This window comes from Leopardus geoffroyi, chromosome A1 (genome assembly GCF_018350155.1).
Source record: "Leopardus geoffroyi isolate Oge1 chromosome A1, O.geoffroyi_Oge1_pat1.0, whole genome shotgun sequence".
Classification (NCBI taxonomy): domain Eukaryota; kingdom Metazoa; phylum Chordata; class Mammalia; order Carnivora; family Felidae; genus Leopardus; species Leopardus geoffroyi.
The window spans coordinates 71275914-71289612 of NC_059326.1; the positions used below are offsets into that span (position 1 = coordinate 71275914).

The following is a 13699-nucleotide window of genomic DNA, read 5'->3' on the forward strand; positions in this document are numbered from 1 at the left end:
ATAAATTTTGAAGTCCTTGAGGAAAGAGACCACATTTAAAAATTTTCACTTACACTAATTGGAACAAACTCAATTTTTAAAATGATTTTTATTATTTATTATTATTTCTTACAAACTCCAAAGTTTTTTAGTGAAGAAAAACAGCTCTGGTGTTAATGATAGGACCTGAACACTGTTTAATTTGGGATGGTGAATTAATTTCATTTATCAGTAAACATCTATATCAGTAAGTTCTTAGGTGCAATAGAAGAGTCTAGCTAGTCTAAACAGAAATGGAATCTGTTAAGGGACATTAACTCACAAGATCTCCAAAGGGCTCGAGAGTAGAATTGGAGGATACATAGACAGCACAGAATACTCCAGTATTCCTACAAGACCCCAGCGAAGACCCCACATGGATCCTGTAGCTGGGAGCCTGTGCTGCTACCCTCACCAGCAAATGGATTCTGGGTAGCAACTGCTTATCACATAGCTGTCTTGAATCAACATCTTTCTAGGATGCAGCTACTGGTGCAGCTAGATCATCTGCCTGAATCTAACTGTAAAGGAGTAAGACAAAGCAAATATCTGGTTCTATCTTGGGGAGAACTCATCCTGTAGGAAACTCCCCAATGTTAGAAAGGTGTTCCAAGGATGGTGGATGTCCATAAAACATGACATGACTTTGATTGCAGCACCATACAAAATTTGGTCTGCGCGCCAGTGTCAATCCTCAAAACGTTAGTTATAGGTTCCTACTAGGGACTGAATGTATCCTTCCAAAATTCATGTGTTGAACCTAATCACCTGTATGATGGTATTTGGAGTGGGGCCTTTTAGAAGTGATTGGGCGGTGAGAGTGGAGCCCTCATGAATGGGATCAGTGCCCTTATAAGGAGAGACATTAGACATTAGATATCTTTCTCTGTTCTCACTGTGTGAGGATACAAGATGATGGCTACCTACAAACCGGGCAGCGGACTCTAGCAGACACTGGGTCTGCTGGTACCTTGATCTTGAACTTCCCAGCTTCCAGCATTGTGAGAAATAGTTACTGCTTAAGCCACACAGTCTATAGTACATCTGCTAAAGCAACCTGAACAAATGTACCATAGACTGTGTGTTGAGATAAATACATACATTGTTAAAAGATCTTATCACAGCCTTGTCACATAACTCTCACATTGGTGGCCAATGGGCAGTGGTAGCTGGAGTGCACTTAGTATAGCACTACTCTAGAGCAGAGGTCTGCAGACTACACCCCAGGCCAAATCCAGCCTGCTTCTTGTTTTTATAGGCCTGCAAGCTAAAAGTTTAATTTAAAAACTTTTACATTTTAAAGGGTTGCTAAAGAAACAAAAAAGAATATGCAACAGAGACTTATGTGCCTCTTACAGGCCTCAAATCTTTACTGTTTCTTAAACAGAAAAAGTTTGCCAACTCCTTCTCTAGAGCCTACTCTAATACTGAATTCTTTGAGAAGAAATTCTTGCAAGGTGCCTCGGTGGCTCAGTTGGATAGGTGCCTGACTCTTGATTTTGGCTTAGGTCATGATCTCATGGTTGTGAGAGCCAGCCCTACACTGGGCTCCATGCTGGCATGGAGCCTGCTTAAAATTCTCTCTCCCTCTCCCTCTTCCCCTCTCTTGCTTGTGTTTTCTCTCTTGCAAAAAATAAGTAAGTAAAACAAGGAGAAGAAATCCTTGCCATGTTTTTAGATACCTTGGGTGCTATTCATAGGTTGGATACTATTCCTGATATTGTTAATGTATATTTTTATTCTGACAGTTTTTAAGCAGTGGTCTAATTCATTTATAGTAATAGTAAAAAATATTTTCAATACTTTGATTTTGAAGAGTTCTTGTCAAAATTTATCAATTCTATAATTTAGTGTTAAATATTCCTTCATTCCATTTTCAGAAAAAAAATCTACTTTCCTCTTAAATATCATCTTTTCCCTTCTGATGTGTACAAAAGTCCTTTTTAGTCTGCTTATTTTCCCTTTATTAATACTGTATTAGGCTGGGTAGATTAACTGCTTTTGCAATCCCCAAATCTCAGTGGCTTAAGCAAATACAAAGTTTATTTCTTGCTCATGTCACAGTTTAGTGTGGGAAGGCAAGAAAGATCTTGGTCTACTTAGGCATTGAGATACCAAGGCTCCTTCTATCTAGTGCCTTCCAGGAGTCTCAGCAGATGAGAGGAGAAAGAAAGGGTGTGAAGAAATGTATGGAGGGTTTTATGAACCTAGCCTCGAGGTTGGAGTATCTCACTTCCACTCACACTCCACTGACAGGAATGCAGGTGCCTCACTACATCTAGCTGTAAAGGAGGCTAGAAATGTTGCCTAGTATTGTGCTCAGGAAGAAGAATGAACATATTTGGAGAGCAGTTAGCTAGATCCTGCCATCTCCTCAGCTCTTTGGAATTTTCCTTATAATCTGTATGCCTCCATTCTGGCAAGCTGGGAAGAGAAGGGAAAGTGGAAGACGTGCCCCTTCCTTTGAAGGACACAACCCAAGAGCTGTCCACGTCCCTTCTGCTTACATCCCATTGGGCAAAACTTAGTAACCTGGCCACTCTTGCTGCCATGGAAGTCCTTCCTTCCCCGAGGAAATGTAGTTCTTACCATACACCCACCTAAATTGTGAGAGTTCTTTTACCGAACTGATGAGAGCAAGATGGACATTAGAAGACAATGAGCAGTGTCTGCTGTGGTCCACCCGTTCATCACTCAAATAGCTGTGCCACATTCTCTACTTTCAGTGGTGGGACACAATGGCATTTTGGGTCTCTAGGAATTACTAGCAGTTCAGAGCCAGTAATTCCTGAAAACTTGGGCTATTTTTCCTTCCCTGATGCATTCTCTCATTAGTCAATGGCTACAGGCTCCTTTCAGAGGACCAGAGAGAGAGAGATTAAAACAGTCTGCCTGATGCATTGCAACGTAGACAAGATGGAGTTTGACAGATAGCTGAGAAGCCATACATGTCTGGCTGCCAAATGGGAACGAGAAGGATCTCATGGAGGGGTCAATAAGGAGCAGTTACCTATGTATAGTTAACCCCTTTGTGGCTCTCCAGTCAAGCAGCCAGTGGTGGGTGTGGAGTTGCTGGTGGTCAGCAGGGGTAGCAGTTGGGAAAAACAACCTGGATGACAGCAAACTGAGACTTTCCAGGAAACTACGTTACTTATCTTACGGTAATAATCTTCAGAGAGTAATGTTTCACTCCTGCCTTCTAAATATCTTATCAGTTTTTCTTTTGATCTACTCTAACCAGGCACCATAAAGGGAAGAGGATTTAGGGAAACACAGTTTTCAATCCAGCATACCTAGTCTGCGCATACTCTCCCTCAAAGAGAGCCAGATATGTGTAGCTCAAAGGTCAAGATCTCTTGGTGGAGCGCAGGCTTGCTATTTGTTGTGCATATGGCTGGTCAGGATTCCCTAATTTACAACTCGGACTTCTCTCTGCTCCATACCCACTACACAACAGTATAGCAGCCAGGTAACTGTAATCAGATACATTGGATCACAAATAAGAGCAACTCTGGAAGCTAGAAGACGATGTAAAGATACTTTCAGAGTTTTGAGAAAAGACCTGTTTCTGGCCACGATGAAGTAACTGCTTCTCTGTCACTGTGGATAAAGTAGACCAAGTATATGGAACAACTGTTCACAGACATTTCAGACAGGAAGTGGGCTTTGGAGATCATAAACATCCTAAGTGTGTGGCACAGCTCAGACAAGGTAGAACTGTTTAACTTAAAATGCCACTGCTGGTCTTTGAAAACATTGCATTAGAAGTATAGGTTGTATCAGTGATAGTGATAGCAAGACTGTCCAGAAGTTTGAAAGTAACCATTTTGCCAAAGAGGTACCATGGCAATAAGAGTTGTCAGCTTTCAGCTTCTGGTTTGCGATTTTGGGGTTGTCACTGTTATCACCATGCATTTCAGGTTTCATTATGTCAGCACCTCACTTCTGGATACTAGAGTATGAGTTGGTTAAGATACAGTTTTGGCTGCTATAGTAAAGGCAGAAATAACAATGACTTAAACAAGATAAAACTTTGTTTCTCTGTCCCAGAACATGCATTAAGCAGCAGCAGGCTGATAAGATGGCTCCACAGAGTCAGGGGGTTGGGCTCCTCCTGTCATTTGCTCTGCCATCTCCAACATGGGGCTCCGGTCTTGGAGTGAAGATGACTCCAGCACCCACCCATGTCTAACTTCAGGAAGGAGAGTAGAGGAGATGGAGGGCATGCGTCTACTCTTTAAGGGCACAACCCTTACATTCCATGAGACTGCCCTTAGTCACATGGCCATACCCCTTGTAAGGGAGGCTGGATACTGCGGCCTTGAGCTGGGTGGCCTGTGTGCAGCTAAAACTTAGGAGCTCTCTTATTAAAGGAATGAGTGGAGAAAACAAGTAGTTTCTGCCACAAGTGCCTTTCATGAAAAGAACAAAACAGACAGGATGTAAGTAGAACAAATCCAAAGGTTAAAATGGGAAGAAGAAAAAGAAAGAAAAAAAAAAAAAAAAAAAGCAGGTTTCTCGGGTAGGAAATGATTCCAGCCTTAAATACACAGATGAAAAAACCTGCGAAACTTGATATTCCTTTTTATTTTGTCTGTCATGAAAGTTCCTACTTACATTTTACAGTTCCACAAAATGTCATCTCTCTGCTATCCCAAACACTTTGTTTGTACCTCTAGGCATTTGCTATGCTGTAACATACTCTAGGTCATTCCTAGTTTTGCAACTCTCTCAAGGTGACTCTGAAGGAGCAGGAAAATAGTTAAGAGCAGAACTGCTGATACTGGCCTGTTTGTTGGTGGTATGACCTGATGTCTGAGATTTGCTTAAAAATACTCCAGCATGGGGCACCTGGCTGGCTCAGTCTTTCAAGTGACCGTCTCTTGATTTGGACTCAGGTCATGATCTCACAGTTCATGGGATCAATGAACTGTGGGCTCTGTGCTGAACCCATGTTGGGCTCTGTGCTGAACGCGCCAAGCCCGCTCAGGGTTCTCCCTTTCCCTCTCTCTCTGCCCCTCCTCTGCTCTCTTTCTCTCAACTTAAAAAAACAAAAACAAAAACAAAAACAAAACAATGTAAAATACTCCAGCAAAAGATGAAAAGGGGGACTAGATGAAATAAGACTGACAAAATGTTGATTTGTTGTAACCATGTAATGGGGGCCTGGGTGATCATAATATTATTTCTCTGTGCTGCTTATGTTATAAAATTTGTAATACAGCAAAGCAAAAGCCAAGTCTCTTAAGACAGCCAGACCTGGGTTCAAACCCTGGTGTCACCATTTACTGGCTAAATGACTTTACCTCCCTATAAATTCAGTTTTTCAAAATGGGAATAATGTGTGGGCCTTTAGAATTCTTGTGAAGGTTAAATGAGATAGAATTTGGGACATCCAGCACAAGGTCTGGCCCTTAGTAGTTGCACTACTACTCGTAAGGGTGCCTGCTAGCAAGCAACAGAAACTGACCTGGTTTTGGCTAATTCCTCGGACAAGCAGCTATTTCGAGCCTGAGCTCCGATCTCTTATTTCTAGACCTAGAGCATTATCTCTGCTATCTGTTCAAAATCTTATCTTGACTTGGTGCTTTGCAATTTATGCCTTCGAATAAAAGGAATATAGTTCGGGCTTATGTCTGGAACTTAGGGCACTCGGCCCTGCAGGGTGGCCATGGGGCTTAGGTCACTGACGTGGAGTGAGTGGCCAGGCCACGGGCTGTAGCTAGGTGGACGCTGGTACACGACGGGGTTTACCCCAAGCAGGCGCGTACCAGCTGCCGCCAGGACTCACGCGCGTCCTCCCCGACTCGCTCACGCCGGGGTCCTGTCGGGGCCCCCTCCCTCGGGTCCCGGCACTCGGCCGTCCCGCGGCGGGTCTGCCAGTTTCCGCGGTTCGGCCAGTCGCCCCTACGTCCTCTCCTGAGCGGCAGGGGGCGGGGCCGGGGGTCTCGGCGCGTGATTGGCCGAAGCTCTGGCGCTCCCCTTCTCCGCCCCCTTCGGCGGGGTGAGAGGTCAGCAGAGCGCCGGTCGGCAGGGGCGACAATGGCGGGGCTCTGGGTTGGGGCGGCGGCGCTGGTCGGGGCCGGACGGCGTGGGCGGCGGTTGCCGCAGCCGCTGATGCGGAGCTCAGCGCTGTGGACCCTGAAGGTGAGGACCGGGCGGGCTCCCCGCGGGCCTGGGCTTCGCTGGGCTTCGCTGGGCTCGCAGCCCTGCAGCGCCTGCGGGTGGCCGGTGTGGCGGAGAGCGCCCCGCGGTTCCCGGGCGACGCCGCGGCCCGTTCCGCAGCCGTCGGCGCCCCTAGTCCCTCTGCACCCGCGTTGGCGCTGGAGCGCAGCCCTTACGCGGAGGCTCGTGGAGTCGGAGGGGCCCTCCGAGCTGGCAGGCGTGCGCCCTCGGCTCGCTAGCCCCCGGGAGCGGCTGACAGCCGTGTGGCTGGCGCCTACGTGCTTTTCCCTGCAGCCGTTCTTGTGCCTTACGGCTTCGGCTTCGGCTTCGGCTTGAGCTTCCCAGGGATTCTTAAGGATCCTTACAGTTTGTTTTCTCTTGGCTTTTTCCCAATTTTAGGGACACTGAATTGCTGCTGAAGTAGAATTAGGGTTGTGAGTTTATCTCAACTTCTAAAGTATCTGCGATGCCAGGATTGCTGCTACCTTTTACGTTTGAGTTGAGAGCCTATTTCAATCGAATTACATCGCAGTTTACTGTGTGTGCATCCTGTGAGTTTAGTTTTCTTTTCTACGTAGTGGTTAGCCGGAGTTTTGTACAATTGTTCTAAAACCATTTTGCCTCTGTGCTGTGTGCCCCAGGGTTTCTTGATGACAGCCTTGGCTCATATGTTGGAGTGTCTGTGGGCCGCTGTGAAGACTTTCTCTTGAAAATGGAGTCTCTTGTAGTTTCTGAGCAAAGATAGCTTGACTTTATTAATAGGGTTTATTAAGTCATTTCAGCGAATTCTTTAAAATGAGGGTCTCCCTGAAAATCACCTGTCATTTGGTTCGTCTGCTTGTTAAACTTCCTTAAAAGAAAAAAATCTTCTAAAAATTGTCACATAAATTGATTTATTGTCCTTGAACTCTAGAATTGGAAAACACTTTAGAGATGATCTGGCCCATCCCATTCTCTTAAAGAGGAGGGAACTGAGGCCCAGGTGAGCACTGTGGGAGCTCCAGCTCCAAGTGGAATTGAGCCTGCACCTGTGTTAGCTTAGCCTCAGCTTTGGATGCCACTCTCAAAGTACACAGTGTTCTTTGTGTGGCCACAAAATCTGTTTTTAAATGCTTTTGTTATCTTAGTCTTTGTTGGTACATTAGTTGCAGTTGTCACATCTTATGCGTTTACATAGGAGGCGGCCTGGTGTAGTGGAAGGCTTGGGCTTTGGAGTCAGTCACACAGATGAAGTTTTGTATATTAGACAAGTCACTTTGCTGGGACTCAGCTTCGTCCTTTCAACTACTTTTTTATTCAACAAATCTTTATGGGATTATTTCCTGTATTCTACCAATGGGGAACAAATATAGTTTCTGCTCTCTTAGATATGGTAGTCTATTAGAGAGAGACAAGTAAGTGTAAAATGCTATTAGGAGAGAGGTCTTGGTGCTATAAGAAAATACAATGGAGGGATTTGACCAAGTCATGATATTGAGCTCTATGTCATAGATACCGTTCTGGTGCTTTACTTGAATTAATTTATTCAGTCCTTACGACAGCCATATAATCCCGATTTATAGATGAAGATATTGAGGCACAAAGTGTTATGTGACTTGCTCAAAGCTATGGAATTGGTAAGTGGCTGAGCTAGGATATAGGACTCCAGAACTGGTGCCCTTATTAATCATGCTATCCTGCTTAAGGGAAAGGACTGTTTTCCTTTGGAAGTGAAAATTGAAACAAGTTTTGAAGGATAAAGTGACTTGTAAAGATAGAAGAGATGACTGTGAAAGAATAGCATGTGCAAAGGCCCTGTGGCCAGAGGGAATGACAAGATATAAGCACTGAGAAAAGCCTACTTAGGCTGTAGTGTGCAGAGATTAGACAGTGCTAGGGAGGTAGGTATGAATCAGGTTGTGCTTGCTTTGCAGATCAAGCTATTACTTTTGGTCTTTATGTTATAGTGATGGGAAGTCATTCATGTTGGAGGTAGGAAGGATGCACTGACATTTTAGATTGGTGAGGCTGAGAGGAAAGTTGTTACAGTATTTATTGCTATATACTTTTTAGACGTTATTGGGGTATAATATATAAGCTTTGATCTTTCTCCATACTCCCTCCCTTTTTTTAAAGATTTTCTTTTTTCTTTTTTTTTAATTTTTTTTTTTTTTTACATTTTTTTATTTTTGAGAGACAGAGTGAGCAGGGGAGGGGTGGAGAGAGAAAGAGACACAGAATCTGAGGCAGGCTCCAGGCTCTGAGCTGTCAGCACAGAGCCTGGCGTGGGGCTCGAACCCATGAACCGTGAGATCATGACCTGAACCGAAGTCGGATGCTTCAGTAACTGAGCCACCCAGGTGCCCCAAAAGATTTTATTTATTTATTTATTTTTTATAAAAAAAAATTTTTTTTTAAACATTTATTTGTTTTTGAGACAGAGACAGAGCATGAACAGGGGAGGGTCAGAGAAAGAGGGAGACACAGAATCTGAAACAGGCTCCAGGCTCTGAGCTGTCAGCACAGAGCCCGACGCGGGGCTTGAACCCACGAACCGTGAGATCATGACCTGAGCTGAAGTCGGACGCTCAACCGACTGAGCCACCCAGGTGCCCCTAAAAGATTTTATTTTATTTTATTTTATTTTATTTTATTTTATTTTTAAAAAAAAAATTTTTTTTTTCAACGTTTATTTATTTTTGGGACAGAGAGAGACAGAGCATCAACGGGGGAGGGGCAGAGAGAGAGGGAGACACAGAATCGGAAACAGGCTCCAGGCTCTGAGCCATCAGCTCAGAGCCCGACGCGGGGCTCGAACTCACGGACCGCGAGATCGTGACCTGGCTGAAGTCGGACGCTTAACCGACTGCGCCACCCAGGCGCCCCAGATTTTATTTTTAAGTAATCTCTACATCCAACATGGGGCTCAAATTTACAACCCTGAGGTGAAGAGTCACCTGCTCCACCCACTGAGCCAGCCAGGCACCCCATCTCCCGCTTTCTTTTAGTGTGTTGCCAGAGACTGCATCTTGTCTATTTCTGTGTTCTCAGTGCAGTGTTTAACACAATAGGTGCTGGATGTTTGACAGTACTGACTGGAGTAGAGTGCCAATAAAGAATTCCTCCCATAAGTGGGAAGAATCTCTGGAGTTCACTGTTACTTTAGGGGAAGAACTTGCACTGCTGCTTAGCTTCTTTATGTGCTTTTTTTTTTTTAGTTAAAAATTTTTTTTTTTTAACATTTGTTCATTTTTGAGAGTGAGAGAGACAGAGCATGAGTGGGGGAGGGGCAGAGAGAGAGGGAGACACAGAATCCGAAGCAGGCTTCAGGCTCTGAGCTGTCAGCCCAGAGCCCGACACGGGGCTCGAACTCACGCACTGCAAGATCATGACCTGAGCCGAAGTCGGACGCTCAACCGACTGAGCCACCCAGGCAACACTCTTTATGTGCTTCTTTTACATGAATTTGAAATGTGCTCCACTGAGTCTGCCTTTGAAGCAGAACCATTTAAATATTTTATTCCTGCCATTCCTCTTTTCCATCCTGCAAGCCATTTGGTTGGTTGGAAAGCAGACTGGCAACTCTAGACCCTAGTGTCCCCATTCTTTTAGCCAGTTAGCAGAACTTGTTTGCTTTTAGGGTATATGTAGAGTTGACCTTTTAGTCTTGTTTTGTGTATCAGCACATTTTGTTTAAATACCCAGTTTTTTTTTTTTTTCTGTCTCCATTTTTCAGTGGCTCTAGGATGTTGGTTTTAGGGTGATTGTTACAGTGTATTGAACTTTAAATGCCTTATATGGTTTCATGTTTTATCTGTCATCTGTATAGCAAGTAGGTAAAAAGTTGCAGTATTACAGACCAGGAAACAAACGTCAGCAGTGAAGTAACTTGCTTAAGGACACAATTGATTGAGGCAGAATTTCAACCTTGGATGGTATGATTCCCAAACCTTGTTTTCACAGTTACAAATTGTCTCTCATTTAAGTGATGGTCTCATTATATGGTGCATTCACAGAACTTAAATGCTCAAGCTTTATGTTCCTTAAAATTCCAAGAATTTCTTTTCTAGTCTTGAAAAAGAATGTTTAAGCCTGTCTGAATGCTTTAGAATTGCCTGGAGGTAAATCTTTCCAACATGCTGATAGATTTCTGACAATCATTTGGGAATAAAATTTTCTAAGATTATTACAGAAACCAGTTCTGGCATGATAAAATGCTTATGGACATTTGTGTATTTATACATCTGCTTTTTGGGTTTTATTTCGTCAAGAGGTTCAGAACTGAGGAGTGATTGTTAAAATCCTTTTCTAAATAAGAGAGAAAGATGGGGGACAGTTTAATCAAAAGAGTGACGGAAAAGGCATTGTTTAAATGATTCCAAAAATTTTTAAAGATTTTATTTTTTTAAGTAATCTCTACACCCAATGTGGGACTTGAATTTATAACCTTGAGATTAAGAGTCGTATGCTCTACTGACTGAGCCAACCCTTAAATGATTCCTATTTTTTAAAAGATGTGGGTAAATGGGAGAATAGGGATGAAAAAGGAAATTTGAGAAGGAAACATATTTTGGGGGTAGAAACAATGTTTCCTTTTAGGTAACCTGAGTTAGATGACTACAAGAGTCATGTTGAGTTGGTGGGAAATAAGAGGGAAATTGACGGCAGGTGTTTGGGTGATCTGAGGTAGAAGTTGGATGTGAACTCTGCAGGATATAGTAAGTTAATACTTAACTGAATACTCCATCTTTTTAAATTTATTTATTTTTTTGTTTTAGAGCATGAGCGGGGCAGAGGAAGAGAGAATCTTAAGCAGGCTCCACGCTCAGCGGGGCTCGATCCCACAACACTGGGGTCATGATCTGAGCCCAGATCAAGAGTTGGATGCTCAATCGGCTGAGCCACCCAGACGCCCCAAGAATACTCCCATCTTATTGCCCTAAATTCAGATTTGAAAAAAAGATGAAGAGACAGGAGGATTTAGAGGAATGGTTTGAGAGGAGTCAGTATAGTTCGTTCGTTCATCTAGAGATGTAGGTCTCTGTCCCTTCAAAGAGTGTTTGTGGAGCATCTGTGAAGTGCCTGCTACCATGATATGTACTGAGGAGATCAAAAGAAACTAAAACATGTTCCCTCACCGTGTCCCTGGTGTAGAGTGGTCAAGGAATAAAAATAAAAGACTGAAGGAAAAATTTGATAAGGTCTTTAGTCTTTAATGATAGTGATTTCAGTAGTGTGGTATATTCTTATATATAGAAATATTACTTTGCTTTGAAGATACCCTCCAGTAGTTGGAGCAAATACATACTGTTTTGAAAAATCAGGGTGTTGTATGATTTAAAAAAAATTATTTATTTTAAATTCTTACTGACATTTTTATTAAAAAAAAGACAAACTGTGATGGGTCAGTATTAATAAGATAAAAATAAAAGTGAATTTCAAAAATGTTGGAAAATATAATTTTCAGGCTTATAATTTCAGTCAGGAAAACTAATAGAGCATCCGTGGGACACAGCTGGTGGCTTAAAACCACACTTATTTATTCCTTCATAGTTATGGAGGCTAGAAGTTGGAAATCAAGATGTTGGCAAGGCCATGTTCGCTCTGAAGGCTCCAGTGAAGAATGCCTCCTTGTCTCTGGGCTTCTCATAGCTCCAGGCATCCCTTACCTTGTGGCTGCAAGTCTCTGCCTGTGTCCTCACATGGCCTTCCCTTCCTTCTCCCTGTGTGTCCTCTCCTCTTCTTTCTTTTCTAAGGGCACTTGTCTTTGGATTTAGGGCCGTGACCAGGATCCAGGATGATCCCATCTGGAAATATATCACCAAAGACCCTTTTTCCAGAAGAGGTCATAGCCACAAGTTCTAAGATATGGACACACAATTTTGGAGGCCACCATTCAATTTGCTACACCTGCTATGTGCCAGGTGCTGTTTAAAGCTGGGGTATAATGGTGAACGTCTCTGCCTTCATTGTGGTTATATCCAGGTAGAGCACACTGACTGTGTTCACAGAAATAGGTAAGTTCAGGGTTGCCTGCGTGGCTCAGCCCGTTAAGCATCTGACCTTGGCTCAGGTCATGATCTCACTGTTCGTGAGCTCGAGCCCCACTCCAGGCTCCACGCCCTCTCTCCCTTTCTCTGCCCCTTGCTCACCACGCTCTCTCTCAAAAATAAAAAAGATAAAAATAAAAAAGAAATAAAAAAGAAATAGGTAAGTTCAAAGAGCAGTAAGTGCTCTGAAAGGAGAAAAATAGAGTGGTGGTGGTATTGAGAACTGCTAACCTAAAAAAAAACAGGGGGCACATTTCTGAGCATGTGGCATTTGACCAGGAAAGTGACCCAGATTACCACGTGACAATCTAGGGGACTAGCAATCCAAAGGAAGGCCAAGCAAAAGCTCTGAGTTGCGATCGATGGTATCTGGTATAGTCAAGGGATGGGTGTGGCCAGTTGGCTGGAGTGAATCAATGACACAGGAGTGCTAGGAGATGCGGTAGGTAGGCCAGTCATATAGGGGCTTGTATGTGCAATTTATCCTAATCGTGAGAGTCCCTTGGAAGATTTTGAGCAAACTGGATCCATGTTTTGGAAAGACCATTCTGAATGCTATGTGGAGAATGTCCTAGGGGAGACTGGGGTGGGAAGAGTGGCATCAGGGAGACCAGTTAGGAGGCCACTGTAGAAGTTCAACAAGAGAGGATGGTAGGGTGGTCGCGCTGGAGTTAGACCTGGTAAGACTTGGGATATATTTTAGAACTAGAGCCAGTAGTATTTACTGTTGGGTTCAAAGGGAGATGTAAGCAAAGAGTGGAATCAAGGATCCCTGAAAGGAAGGCACAGAAGGCTGCCGCATATTGTAGGATTCCATATATATGAAATGTCCAGAATAGGTAGATGCATAGACAGACGGCAGACTAGCAGGTGCCAGGGGCTGGGGCTGGAGGCTGGTAGAAACTGCTAATAGCTAAGGGGTTTCTTTTTGAGGCAATGAAAAAATGTTCTGGAATCAGATTGGTGATGGTTCCACAACTTTGTGAATATACTAAAATACATAGTTGTGTACTTTAAAAGAATGAGTTTTATGGTATGTGAATTAAATCTCAATTTACAGGGGGGAAAAAAAAGAGTGACTCTTAGGTCTACCTGAGCCCTTGGGTGGGATAGTCTTAGTGTTTTGGAACGCTGCAGCTTGGGGTGGAAGATGAAGACAGCAGTTTCCATTGAAATGATTTGATGGCATTTACAAAACACAGAGGGATGGTTGATCTTATTTGTTGTTTGTGGGGTGCTGGATGGCTGTGGAAAGTATTTTGAAACCATATTCTAGGGTTGATGATTCTAGGGTTGTTGCAAATGGCAAAGGAGGAAAAAAGCTGTATTCACATTTAATCATCAAGCCACCTTCAAATGATTCTCATTTCCACAGCTGGGGTTAACTAAGTTGCTCAAGGTCACACAAGAATTAAGTGGGAGATTCAGGATTCAAAGTCAAATCTACAGTGCTTTTATTATACCATATTAATAAACTTAGTAAAAAG

General features: G+C 43.4%; 1 protein-coding gene across 9 annotated transcripts in view; it reads left to right on the forward strand.

Annotated features, from left to right (window-relative positions):
* Nucleotides 1–6002: 6002 nt before the first annotated feature.
* PCCA (propionyl-CoA carboxylase subunit alpha) overlaps nt 6003–13699 on the forward strand; it is a 416136-nt gene continuing 408439 nt past the window's right edge. For 4 of the 9 annotated variants that reach the window (XM_045481160.1, XM_045481139.1, XM_045481113.1 and 1 more), the window contains exon 1: nt 6020–6165. In XM_045481160.1, the coding sequence (XP_045337116.1) occupies nt 6061–6165 (105 nt within the window). In that variant the 5' untranslated portion in view covers nt 6020–6060. Of the gene's footprint in view, nt 6166–13699 lie in introns of all 9 variants that reach the window. The other 5 variants (XM_045481105.1, XM_045481149.1, XM_045481124.1 and 2 more) reach the window with 4 other exon arrangements.